This window comes from Oculina patagonica, chromosome 1, assembly GCF_052425735.1.
Source record: "Oculina patagonica isolate OP01 chromosome 1, crgOcupat, whole genome shotgun sequence".
In the NCBI taxonomy this organism is placed as follows: domain Eukaryota; kingdom Metazoa; phylum Cnidaria; class Anthozoa; order Scleractinia; family Oculinidae; genus Oculina; species Oculina patagonica.
Genome location: NC_135758.1, coordinates 28,924,532 through 28,936,424, shown reverse-complemented (window position 1 = coordinate 28,936,424; position 11,893 = coordinate 28,924,532). Strand labels below are relative to the sequence as shown.

Genomic DNA, 11,893 nt, shown 5'->3' with positions numbered 1-11,893 from the left:
AAACTAAGAAACGAAGAAGGACGCTTATGATCTGGGAAGATTAAAACGAAAATGAAAAAAACAGTAGTTTAGGATACATGTCTTAAGGTTCGCCATTCATGACTTAACTCCTTTAAATTAACATAATTGGATAAGATATAAGAGATTAGAATGATTAGTGCGGATTAAGATATGCTCAAAATAGGGCATGGGGGACAGCGAAGTTAAAGCTAGTATTTCCTTGCTTGAAACAAAGGGAAACCGGAGTGAAGATGAGCCCTTTTTCTGCTCAAAAATGTGGGAACCAGGTCCCATCTGCCACTGTTTTCGACTTTCATTTTTATCATTAACGCTCACTTTTTCTAAGCCTACTATTATTATCATTATCATAAATATTCTCATTATTAGACTTGTGCAAGAATATTTACATGTTGGTATGATTACCAGATATCGATGAATGTGAAACCCAAAATGGTGGCTGTACACACGAATGTATCAACACTCCTGGGTCTCACTACTGCAAATGTCGCGAAGGTACAACGATGGGCTTTGACAACAAGACTTGCCATGGTAAGATCAATAACTTGTCCATTCGAAAATTCATCTGCGATAGCTCTCGTTGTTTTTCCACCTTATTCGACTCTTTTGAAGACAATCTATGGTAAGATTTTTGACATTAAAATTCCTAACTTTTATGTTAAAGCCGCGCAAAACCTGTTTTCGGGTCAAATGTTCAGGTTTATTAGTACCTCTAGATCTGAGAGCCCGCACCAACCTCTTGGAACAAATACGCTGAAACAAGATAGAATTTTGACTTAAATAAAAAACAAAACCATGTTTGTCGGAAACCATATAACTTTAATCTGTTATGGGGTATCCAAGGTCTATTGAAATCATATATTACGCATTTTAAAAGTAGATATCCGGTCTAATTTTTGTTTTATTATGACAACTGATCTAGTTGGCAATGACGTAGACAAAAAACAACATGGGAATTGGACTTGAAATTTAGTGTGTAAGAAAAAGGAGATTTTTGTGTCAACTTTTCAAGTAAGAGTCTAGGGGGAAAACAAACATTTTCACCTACAGTGCTAGCTGAAAAAATGCAACTGTTAATGGTGTTTTAAACTGCATGTTATGTTTATATAATGTTATATCATGTCATGTCATGTTATGCCATGTTTATGTAATGTTCTTAAATGCTGTCATTTATTGTATCTTTTTCCAGAACCTGGAATTAATGTGAAGTGTACGGATGAGGCCATGTTCATCTTTTTGGAGAGGAAATCATTCCCAGGATTTGATCCAAGTAAACTGACTCTCCTTTACCCGTCATGCCGTGCATCCTACAATGATACCCACATTACCTTGCGCACCAACCTGAACGACTGTGGAACCACGCATAATGAAAGCGAGGACAAGATAACGTTCTACAACAAAGTGCGAAGCGTTGAGGCTTCTCCCGGGAGCGTCATCACGCGAGACCAAAACGTGTCGATTCCGTTCTACTGCAGTTACGGACGAAAGGCAATAATACGAAATCCAAGTTTCAAAACGTGGAAGAACTATGTGACTTCTTCTGAAGGTAACTCACGTGGTATAATGTTATTTTTGTTTGTTTCTTTCTGTTTAAAATATTTTCCTTTGTGCGCAGTTCCGGCCCTATATCCACCCAGGGTTATGGCCATAAGTCAAGTCGATGTCCGCCGATAGAGGTGAACCAAGAAAAGCCCAGTTACCTAACGGGAGATAGCAAGGATTGCTCATTCTAAATTGCGAAATAACGGCACCTCCCCTAGGAATAGTACAGAACGAGTAATTTTAAGTCACACCCTGTTATGATTATCGTCGAACCCTAACACTTCCACACACATAGAAAGTTTTGTTGTCGGTTTCGCCGTAAAACTGGCGAAAAATTTTGATTCAGGAATCATTTTTTGTACTGAAGAAGAAAAGCTAAAATGATCCCATTCATCAATTAATGGGCCAATCGAAAAACTACTTTTCCGGAAACGTTTACCTCACTCTCATCGTACTTCAAAGAACGCACGTTACAACTCATAACTACATACCCAGGACCCCATGATTCGTGACATACCTAATTAACTTGGAGTAAGCTGTGGAGTCGTTTGCTTCCTGAGAGAATACGAAATTCTTTACTGACTTAAGAGTACTGAAGGATCAGGGTTTTGTTGCACAAACGCACCAACGTATACAGCTGGCTGCGAGATAGACTCTAACCGTTTTGTCTTTTTCAGCTGGATATGGTAACTTTACCTTCACAATGGATCTGTTCAAGTCAAGTAACTATTATACACCGTTCAACTTTGATGATTATCCAATCACAGTGAACCTGCAGGATCGTTTGTTCGTTCAAATTGCAGTAGAGTCGCCCCAGTCTAACTTAGTCGTGTTTGCTGACACCTGCAAAGCTACGCCTTCCACCGACCCATACTCAGTTCCTCAGTATATCTTCTTACAAAGAGGGTAAATACTTGCACACGAGTGAATAACAATAATAATAATGATGATGATGATGATGATGATGATGATGATGATGATGATGATGATGATAAAAATAATACCTATACCTGAATGATTTTTGCAGATATTTGTTAGTTCAGCCTTCGAAGTTCTTTTTGCGTCAACTTCAAGCCATATTCCAGATTTGATAGATAATGTTTATTAGGGGGTCGAATCATATAAAAGAGTTATGGGACTGGTGCCCGTTTTTCGAAGGTCCCGGAAACCTTTAAGGCCCGCAAAGCCACTTTTAGTTAGCTGTATCTTAAAAACAGAGAAGTGTATGGGCAACTTTTGTTTATTAACATGTGAAGTTAATAGTAAAGTTTAGCCTATTAAGTCACCTGTTTACTCATTTTCCTGACTTGTTTGCAGATGTGGGTTGGATTCCACTCTCAATTACTCGTATTCCATCAGTCCTAAGCAGCGCTTTAGTATTCAAGCATTCCGTTTCATTGAAGACCATCCTGTTGTCCACTTGCACTGTGAAGTCCTGGCGTGCCACCTTAACACTACCCGCTCACGCTGCCTCCAGGGCTGCTCCCGAAAACGTGGACGTAGGGACGAGGAGCCTGGTTCTGAGAGCACTCGGGTGTATGAAATGTCTTCAGGGCCACTCAAATTCCAGGATAAATCAAATGGAAAAGGAGACAAAGAAGGTAAGTGGCAAAGTTTTGTAAGATTCTGAAAATCTATGAAGATAGCCGAGAAAAATCACAAGTTAAGAAACCGACTGGAATTAGGACAAGCTTTCTTAACATTTTTTTTGAAGAAGCGTTTAATTCTTTAGCAGCTAAAAGTTTTATTCACCTTTCAGGTGAAGCTGAAACAAACACGGCTCCTATCACAGCCGCGGCGACAGCCGGTGGAATTTGTTTTCTTCTTGCCATCGCCTTTGCTGTTGTAGTAATCAAGGTGAAGAAACATTTCAAGGATGCTCTTGCAAACCGCAACAAAGCTTACGCGATGGAACAATTCAGCAATAATGTGGAGGAAGACAACGACAACGATGGTTTTGCTCAGGATGATGACGTCAACGAGCCGGCAGAGCAGAACATCGACATGAAGGCTTCTGCTTAAAAGGCTTCCTTCCCACCCAAGGGGTGTGGGGAGGAGAGTCTGCTGAAGCACTGCCCGTGCTTTATTATGACATTTTTTTGTATACACCTGTTTGAAGAATGGTTGACCCATGAAAAGAACAACCATGATCGATGCGATCCAAATGTTTACTGGGACTGAAATTGGAATAATAATAGTCGTTTTTGACATAATAAACCTGATGAAAAGACAGGTTGCATTAATCATGCTCTTAAGGCTCCCAAAGAAAGAAAATATCTTGATTATCAATAAAAGCTAATAAAAGGGCTGCCAAGAATATCAAGGCTCTCTACCCAGAATACCATTGGGTCATATCATTAATGGTTTATGCTTTTCACAGGGTTTAACGTTTCTTCAATTCGGTGTATCATGCTGTTGCTGCACATAACAGAGCAGTTTTTATATGACTTACCTAAGATCTAACGTGTGACAATACAAACACGGATACATATAGGAACCAATCAAAGCTCAAAGTGAAAGCATGGCTTGCAATTCCATCAGTGCCAAACGCGAGTATTTTGGCTTTGTTCTATTTGATTAAAAGAAAAAATCGTGTTTGCTCGTTACACGACGTTTTTAAACCGAGCATAGTGTTTCACGTGTACGTTTTGTCTACTGACGTATGACCAAAGCAAGCTCAATTTTAAACTTGCTTTCAACAGCAACTCAATTGGGAGCTGCTCTATTCATTCCTCATTAAGAGTAGAATGGGAAAAAGAAATAGGTTCTAAAAGGTCGAGAGAGTTTCTATACTCATCTGATTCAAGGAATATAAAGCTTGAGCTTTTTGTGTTTTATAAACTTTTTATACTGACTTACAATTAGTTACTGCGAAATTCCAAAAACTGTGAAGTCTTACCTTTTGGTTGTAGCTGTTCTCGGGGTCGCAGCCTTCGGGTGCAAAAAAGAGAGTGTTACTCTCATATGGTCCTTTGTTACGGAGCTAGCTGCTTTCGGAATTCTACGGTATCACGTTTTCAGTCTGACTCTCCGGCACCTACATCTAGATCATTTATAAATACTTGTAAGAAACGCAGAAATCTGCTTTGCTTACCAATGATGGAGATTACCCCCTCTCCTGCAGTCCTGTTGGTCATTCAAGACTAGAAACTGATCCTACTGATCTGGTCGTAACAAACGAGAAGTTTAAGACAATAAGTGCAAAATGCAGTTTCGGCAGCATCTAGTGACTGGCATAAAAGTACGGTTCAATAAGAAACGTTGGTACCGGCGGGGAATGTGGGAAAACTACAAATGTTTTTTTTTTTTCCAAAGTAAACGGCGTGATTTATTGTAATAAAGTTGCAAGAACAGCTTCTTGAAAAAGTTGCATTTATTTGGCAAGTGCAACAGTTAAAAGAAATGTAAAAGCAGTTTTTTACCGCTTGTGCTATTGAAATAAAAACCATATGTTAAACCACATTCAAAACTTGAAAGTCATTTATACAGGCATAACAATAATACAACAATAATGCAAGCACATTACTGAGTTTTAATTTCTGTCATGCCTCTCATCGCATTTGGAAGGGGGGGGGGGGGGAATATGTTCGCCGATCGACAACCTTTTGGTACATTGAGTAGATTCACGGATTCCGAAAATACAACGATTCTGGACTCTACACACGGTCAGGAAGCTCTGATCGTTGATGATAAACGAAGTTGGGATCACTTTGGTGGGTTTCGTCCGTATGTTTGCGAAATTGTCGCAGAAACAAGCAGAAAAACTCATTAAAAACTTGGCATTAAAAACAGCATCTACCATTCGTCACAGTTTTTAAGTATTGTGGATTCAGCCTTGGTGACGGGATTGACGGATTCGACCAAAAAAAACTTGCATGGATTGGCGGATTTGCGTACCCCTATTTACCTCTTTCCATTCGGCACTAGGTCTGTCCCGATTGTGCTCGGCAACTTTTGAGCAACATTTCATCTCTCGAGCAGCTGTTTCGAGCAACTTTTTCCGAAGATTGTCCGAGTGTTGGTCGAAGGCCATACAAACGTTTCTGAATTTTTTTTGAACTTACGAAGATTAACGAAATTTGCCGAAGATTTCCGAAGAAGTTCCGTAGATGCTTCATCTTCGGATCATTCAGCATTTAACTATTAACCCCTCGGGGACTGAGGGGGGAGGTTTTTTTTACCTAAATATCAGACACGCAGTCATTTTTTCAGTTCTGTAAAATATGACCTAAAGAAAAATTATTGAAAAATCGAGAAAAACATATTAATAGTTTTTTCAAATCTTAAATGAGCTTTCGATAAAACTTTTATTGTTTTTCATAGGATTTTTTTTACTTAATATCATGCACTACTTCTATATATATGGAGGTCTTTAGTTCTGAAACATAACAAATCAGAAATATTTTGATCAGTTATTGATCAGTGAAACCTAATGTTTGTGTGAAAACATCTAGATCGGTTCAAAGTTCAGTTTAGTAGAAACTTATTTTATAACTTCACCAAAACGGATCTGCCTGGTCCATCCCTTAGTCTGTCATGCACATCTTTCAGTCTTTTAGCTCCGTTCCTTTCCGGATCATCAAAAAGATATTCCTGTGTGATATTGTTCGGAACAAGGTGCAGGACACATTCACACTTAGCAGTTGCACCTTGCAGTTTCTTCACGGTTGTTCTTTAACTGTGAAAGGAATTTTTGTACTTAAAATGCTTAGAAATCTTACCTTCAAAGTGAAATAAGCAAATAATTGGGGCCGAATTTCTTCATATAAAAGCAACGTTATGGTTTTTGGGACAAACTTTTTAGATTTTAGAGCACTTTTTAGCAACTTTCTGGCATTCCAGTGAGCAACTTTCCAGCATTTTACGAGCATATTCGGGACAGGCCTATTCACCACTCGCCACAGGAAGATGAATATAAAGCCTTTTGGTAAACATTCCCAAAACGGATATAGATAAACACCATAAAATACGTTTAGTCATTGTGAAAGTGCACGAATAAATATCATTAAGGGATTCCGACAATAGGACCGACTACTTGAAGTTTATTTTTATCGACAGAAAGTAAAATTGAGACTGGCAATTTGAATCATGGGATATCATTTCTACGGTTGTGAATAAAATGCTTCAGTTATAATTAGCACCCGGATAAGTTAAGGCGAACATATTATTTCGGACGTGGAAGCATTGTTAAGAAAAGACTCAAGAAGACACGAATTTTCCACGTCCTTCCGCTTTCTCCACCCCCTAGGAGCACTGGTTTTAAGAGGAGTATTGTCGTCATAAATTAATGTTGGACCTCCTTATTTATTTTTAATGACATCAAAATTAAAAGGCCTTAAAAATAACTCCATTCATTCATTGTCTATCTCGGGGTCTTTACTAATCAGATAAAAATCGGTAAAATGTCGGGTAATTAATGATGACATGTCAATAACGACAGAACTGAGTGTATGATTACCACGAACAGATCGAACTACTTCCAGCACAAGCATATAAGGTCACGAAAGACGGTCATCAAATTGGTGCTTTTTTACTGTAAGAACACGAACGATTTATAAGTTGTAACTGACAAATTAAAAGTGCGAGAGAGGAACAAAAGAAGGGAGCTACAACCGTCGTCAAGCTTACAAGTTATAAATCGCTACGGCTTTGGTAGATCACATTAAGAAGTCAACTTTCCGGCTCCGGACACTTATAAAAGGTACGTGACTTTGTTTTCAGCAGTGTCATATGAAAAATAATTTCGAGTACTACTCGAGAAAGATTATGGCATCTTGGAAGAAGGGTTGTGTTGATCATAAAGCCTCCAGATTTTACATCGAAAACAAAAAGAGATTTTAACGCCAAAAGAAGTTTTTTAAGCGACACAGATGTTTAGCTCTCGATATTAATTGTGAATATTAAGCGATTGACACAGAGGCGATATACAAAGATTTCTCAACTCCGATATCAGTTAAATTCCAATATTAACAATAGAATCATCAATACTGCATCATTGTATAGTAAACACTATAGAAACGATATAAAAAAAACTGATTACACGCTATTTTTAATCAAAGCTCGGATAAAATCGTTCAATATCATTTGGTTTATAAATCAGCTGCATCTTACACAAGGAACGAACCCTCACGCTATCTCGGTTGCTAAAGAAATTTGTGCTAGTGCGCTTTGTAGTTGTCTGAATGATGCTGATAAGGTAACAATTACCCCAGGTGGCTATGGGTATGTGCCACCCAGTTGACCCAGGTCTCCAAATTAGAATTTGCAGTCTAAACCTGATACCCCGTTCTTGAATTAGGTCGATTTTTAATTTCCGTTCTCAAGTAGTTTTCAATAGCCCTTTATTTCGAAAAGTTTCTTCTTTATTTCTCCGACTTATACATCCAAATACGACAAGATTCCCCGGGCCCTTATCCTCGTTCGTTAGCTACATTGTAGACCTCGGATTGCGTGAGTGTGCGTTTGCGGGACTTTGCCGCATTTTTGACACTAAATTATAGCGCTTTTTGATCACAGAGGCAGTTATAATTTATTCATTCAAAAGTAATAATATGATCAACTGATTTAAGCTTGTAGTCTTGATGTCCCACCAAACCCTCAGGTCTGTAACATTAAAACAGAAATGTGCGGTAGACTAAGAGCAATCCGTCTTTAGCTCCAGAATCCAGGGGACGAACGCGAAAATTGCGAGCGATGTACGAGCCATTTCCACGCTCATCCTAACCTGCGATCATGCGTTCTTTAATTTAAAGCGGCGGGACGAGAAAAAAGAACGCCTGATCACAGGTTACGGCCATCTCACGGACTTTAGAGCAAAAGAGCGAATGCACGCAGACTGCTCCTACTACACAATGCAACTTGATTGTGTAAAGCAGGGAGGGGGGGGGGGGGGTCCTACTTGTGTTTCATTTTCACTTTTTTTGTGTGTGTATTTTATTTATTTTTGGTTTGAGCTTTTTTAAACACAAATGAAAACAAAAACCCTTACAAAATGCATGGCTCCCAGTACGAATAAGCCCAACTGAAAAAAAGCGTGTAGCTTGAAGCAGGAATTTTTCAACACACGCACGCATTCTTTTGGAGGCTTCAGTTCTGTCAGTTCGGTTCATGCATTGTCGATACTCATAGAAGGTGTAGCACTATAAACCAGTTACCGGTATATGGATACAAATCAGCTGTAATCCAGCCTGTAATCCTTGGCTTAAAATGAGGTCAATCGCCCGGGGTGTTCATTTCGACAGCCACTTCTTGCGACATGTCTGTCAATGCGCAGTTATGCTTTGCTCACGCTGCATGCTCAAAGAGTCAGTCATCTAATACTACTGGCAACATGCACTGAGCGACTTACATTGTTATTAGTTCTATGACTACTGTGTGCAAATTTGTCGTACTTTTTATGTTTATACAGATGCATTTCTCTATTCCTAACCAGACGTTTGTAATATTTCGAGAATGGAGAGTCATCTCGATAAGAGGTAAGTTGTCACCGTCCTTTCGGTATAAACGTAATCTAACGTACAGATTGTTAGCCGCCGCGACAAGCTTCGAGTTTATATGTGTTATCTTGTCATTTTCAGAAGTGTTTTCCGGCTAGCCTTTATTTGGTGTAAAATTAGAGATGATTGAAATAATAAGATATATTTGACATATTCCTCACAACAAGCAGCCAGCTTCACCGCAGCAGCGCGCACAAGAAAGACCTGTATTCACTCACATTTACATGTTTACCAGGTTTTAAATTCATTGTAAGTTTACTCTTAATTGTAATTTTAGTTTTTAGCTTTTTTATTTCGTTTTTAATCTTGTAATGCGCATTTGAACATTTTATGAAATTTGCGCACTATAAATGTTACCATTATTATTATTATTTTTTAGCTATGATCTCGCTTTCTCCAAACCTGGGTCAATAAAGTCACCCTCTGCTGTGCTTGGGTATCTCACCATAATTACTAGATTCGCAATGCGCCATATAATTCTTATAGCTTTTGTCTATTAAAACGTCGGTCAGTCTATAAGTTATGGGTTTGTGACGGGGAGGGGTGGGGGGGGGGGGTCAAGGCACATTATAACTGGCATGAAATCCTTTTAAACTAGGACATAACATTTAACCATACATTTAACTAAAATAATAAAACTTTGTCGTGTTATGGTATCGATTGTACCTAGAGTTAATGTCTTTTGCTGTGTTGTTTTGAAGGTGCGTGTGGCTTTTTATAACATTGGGGGTAGGGGGAGGGTCACCGTGATGACGATTTTTGACACACACAATGGTGACAATATCTTCACATTCGTGGGAGAAAGGAATGCTCAAGGAAGAATATTTACCGTATTTTATTATAGCGCCTTAGCTGAGGTTAGGTATTCTTTGTTCGCATGGTGGGGAACAAGGTCCCACTTGTACATAAAACTTTCAAGTCATTGAACCACAGTAAGGAATGTTTTTTTTTTTTCCATGAATTGCAGATGTTGGTGGATCATGTCTGGCCGTTCTCGCTTTGGCGGTGCTGTACGAGTGTGTCAAAGGAATTCACGTCACGTCGCTTACACGTCTAAAGAATTGGAACTACTCATGGAATGACACGTTACCTAAAAAGATGTTCTATATCTTCGTTAAGAGGTTAATACCCCGGGCGGGGGGGGGGGGCACCATTATAAAGGCTTAACGGGAACGTGCGGCCCGAGGGGAGGAATGGTTTTCAGGCTGTTTTGCCGTCTTGAACGGGTATCAGGGCTTAGGGTTAGGGCTTAGGAGGCCGGGCCGCACCTCTCCACCCGAGATTATGGCGGGTGCTCCCCCGGGGGAGGTGGGGTAAAATGTAGACAGTTAATACAGCCCTTATAATAGGTTCTTCCAAAACATATAACACATACTCTTAGCATTAAATCTTCCCTCAGACTTTTGAGAATCATACACACACAGTTACACACAGCGCCTTGTTTGCCAGAGAAAAGTGATAAAATTTCACGTTGTAAGTAGCGACCCCCCGAACGGTATCCAAGCTCCAACCAACCGCAAACGTAACTTGGCTTGTCAATAGAAATCACACATACAACAAATGTACCAAAGTGATCTATCCGTTATAGTTGACCTTAATTCAAAAGGCAATATATTCCTTCGTTTTAATATAAAGTTACTTACTTTCAACACGATCTAGATCTGAACCTCTATGGAGAAGTTATAAGAACAACTAGATTAAAGATTATTAGATTATTAGATTAAATTGTTATGGTCTGTTATATAGCTGTTATATATTATTTTTAAAACAGCCGCGCTCTCATTGTTAACCAAAAGCGGGTAACCTTGCAAAACAGCAGAGGGTGACAGTGCACTTTTAGCCGCGAATGTTGACTGACGATCGACGTTCTTCCAAAGTCTTCGTTGTGTTACATAACAAATTACTTAATGACTGGTCCCTCGGGAAACCAGTAAATTTTGTTTCCCTCGAATCTTAATGTTTCCCTCGACTCCGCCTCGTGAAACATTGAGATTCTTGGGGAACAAAATTAACTGTTCCCCTCGGGACCAGTCATTAAGTGTTAAGTGTCATGTTAGTGAAGTATGTGTAATGTGAAATGTTTGCTTTTCTTTGCAGGGTACACATAATTACGCAGTTTGCAAAGACGTTTCTGTTTTTGGCCGAACTCTTTTTTGCTTATTTCCTGATGTTAATTGCTATGACGTACAACACGTGGCTCTTTGTGGCTGTTGTGATTGGTCGTGGACTGGGTTATTTCCTGGTGACGCCACTCGTTGACACGTACGCCAGTAGAGAGGAGACTGGTGACTACAGTGACACTCGGGATTCCCTATTAACGAGACGAAAGCGACACCCATTGATAAAAGGTGCCGACATTTAACGGCGAAGTGACTCCGGCAACAAGCAATCGTATTGCCACTGTATGGCATTTTTTTTAACTTAAATCGTTCCTAACAATCGTGTTACGGTTACTGTCGTTTATAGCTATTTTCCTAAAAAGGAAAAAGAGAGAACAGGAGGAGGAGCAGGAGGAGGAGAGGGCGTGTCCTAGTGGTTCAAATCGTCCACCCCACCCCCATCCCCTCCTGTCACCAGCTGGATCTGGGTAGGGTGGTCCCGAATTCGAATCGTCTACCCATACATTGTTAATACCTTTATCCAGTTTTCCAGCCTACTGTCATGCCTTGCCTACAAGCTGCTGGCTTTAAACGACCTAAAACTTTCTTTATAGCTCGACAGTGCAATTTTGCAATCAGATGCATGTAATTATTGATGTTGACACGGCAATAAATGTAAACACGTTTCCTTTGAAACATCACTGAAAAGTGCTGTAAAATTGTTACTCTGATAAAGTA

The 11,893-nt window shown here is 39.4% G+C and overlaps 2 protein-coding genes across 3 annotated transcripts in view; both read left to right on the top strand.

Moving 5' to 3' along the window:
* LOC144646246 (uncharacterized) overlaps nt 1–4,892 on the top strand; it is a 15,977-nt gene extending 11,085 nt beyond the window's left edge. The window contains exons 11-15 of the mRNA XM_078505791.1: nt 427–549; nt 1,208–1,564; nt 2,238–2,466; nt 2,878–3,161; nt 3,320–4,892. Coding sequence (XP_078361917.1) covers nt 427–549; nt 1,208–1,564; nt 2,238–2,466; nt 2,878–3,161; nt 3,320–3,582 — 1,256 coding nt within the window. The 3' untranslated portion in view covers nt 3,583–4,892. The remainder of the gene's footprint in view (nt 1–426; nt 550–1,207; nt 1,565–2,237; nt 2,467–2,877; nt 3,162–3,319) is intronic.
* Nucleotides 4,893–6,934: 2,042 nt separating this feature from the next.
* LOC144662451 (protein SLC31A2-like) lies at nt 6,935–11,863 on the top strand. Of its 2 annotated transcripts, XM_078523267.1 has the most exons (4): nt 6,935–7,261; nt 8,969–9,035; nt 10,024–10,177; nt 11,154–11,863. In XM_078523267.1, the coding sequence occupies exons 2-4, from the start codon at nt 8,969–8,971 to the stop codon at nt 11,416–11,418; spliced, it is 486 nt and encodes a 161-aa protein (XP_078379393.1). In that variant the 5' UTR covers nt 6,935–7,261; the 3' UTR covers nt 11,419–11,863. The 2 variants fall into 2 exon arrangements, with proteins under 2 accessions (XP_078379393.1, XP_078379385.1); XM_078523259.1 differs by lacking the exon at nt 6,935–7,261 and having other exon boundaries at nt 8,874–9,035.
* The last annotated feature ends 30 nt before the right edge of the window (nt 11,864–11,893 follow it).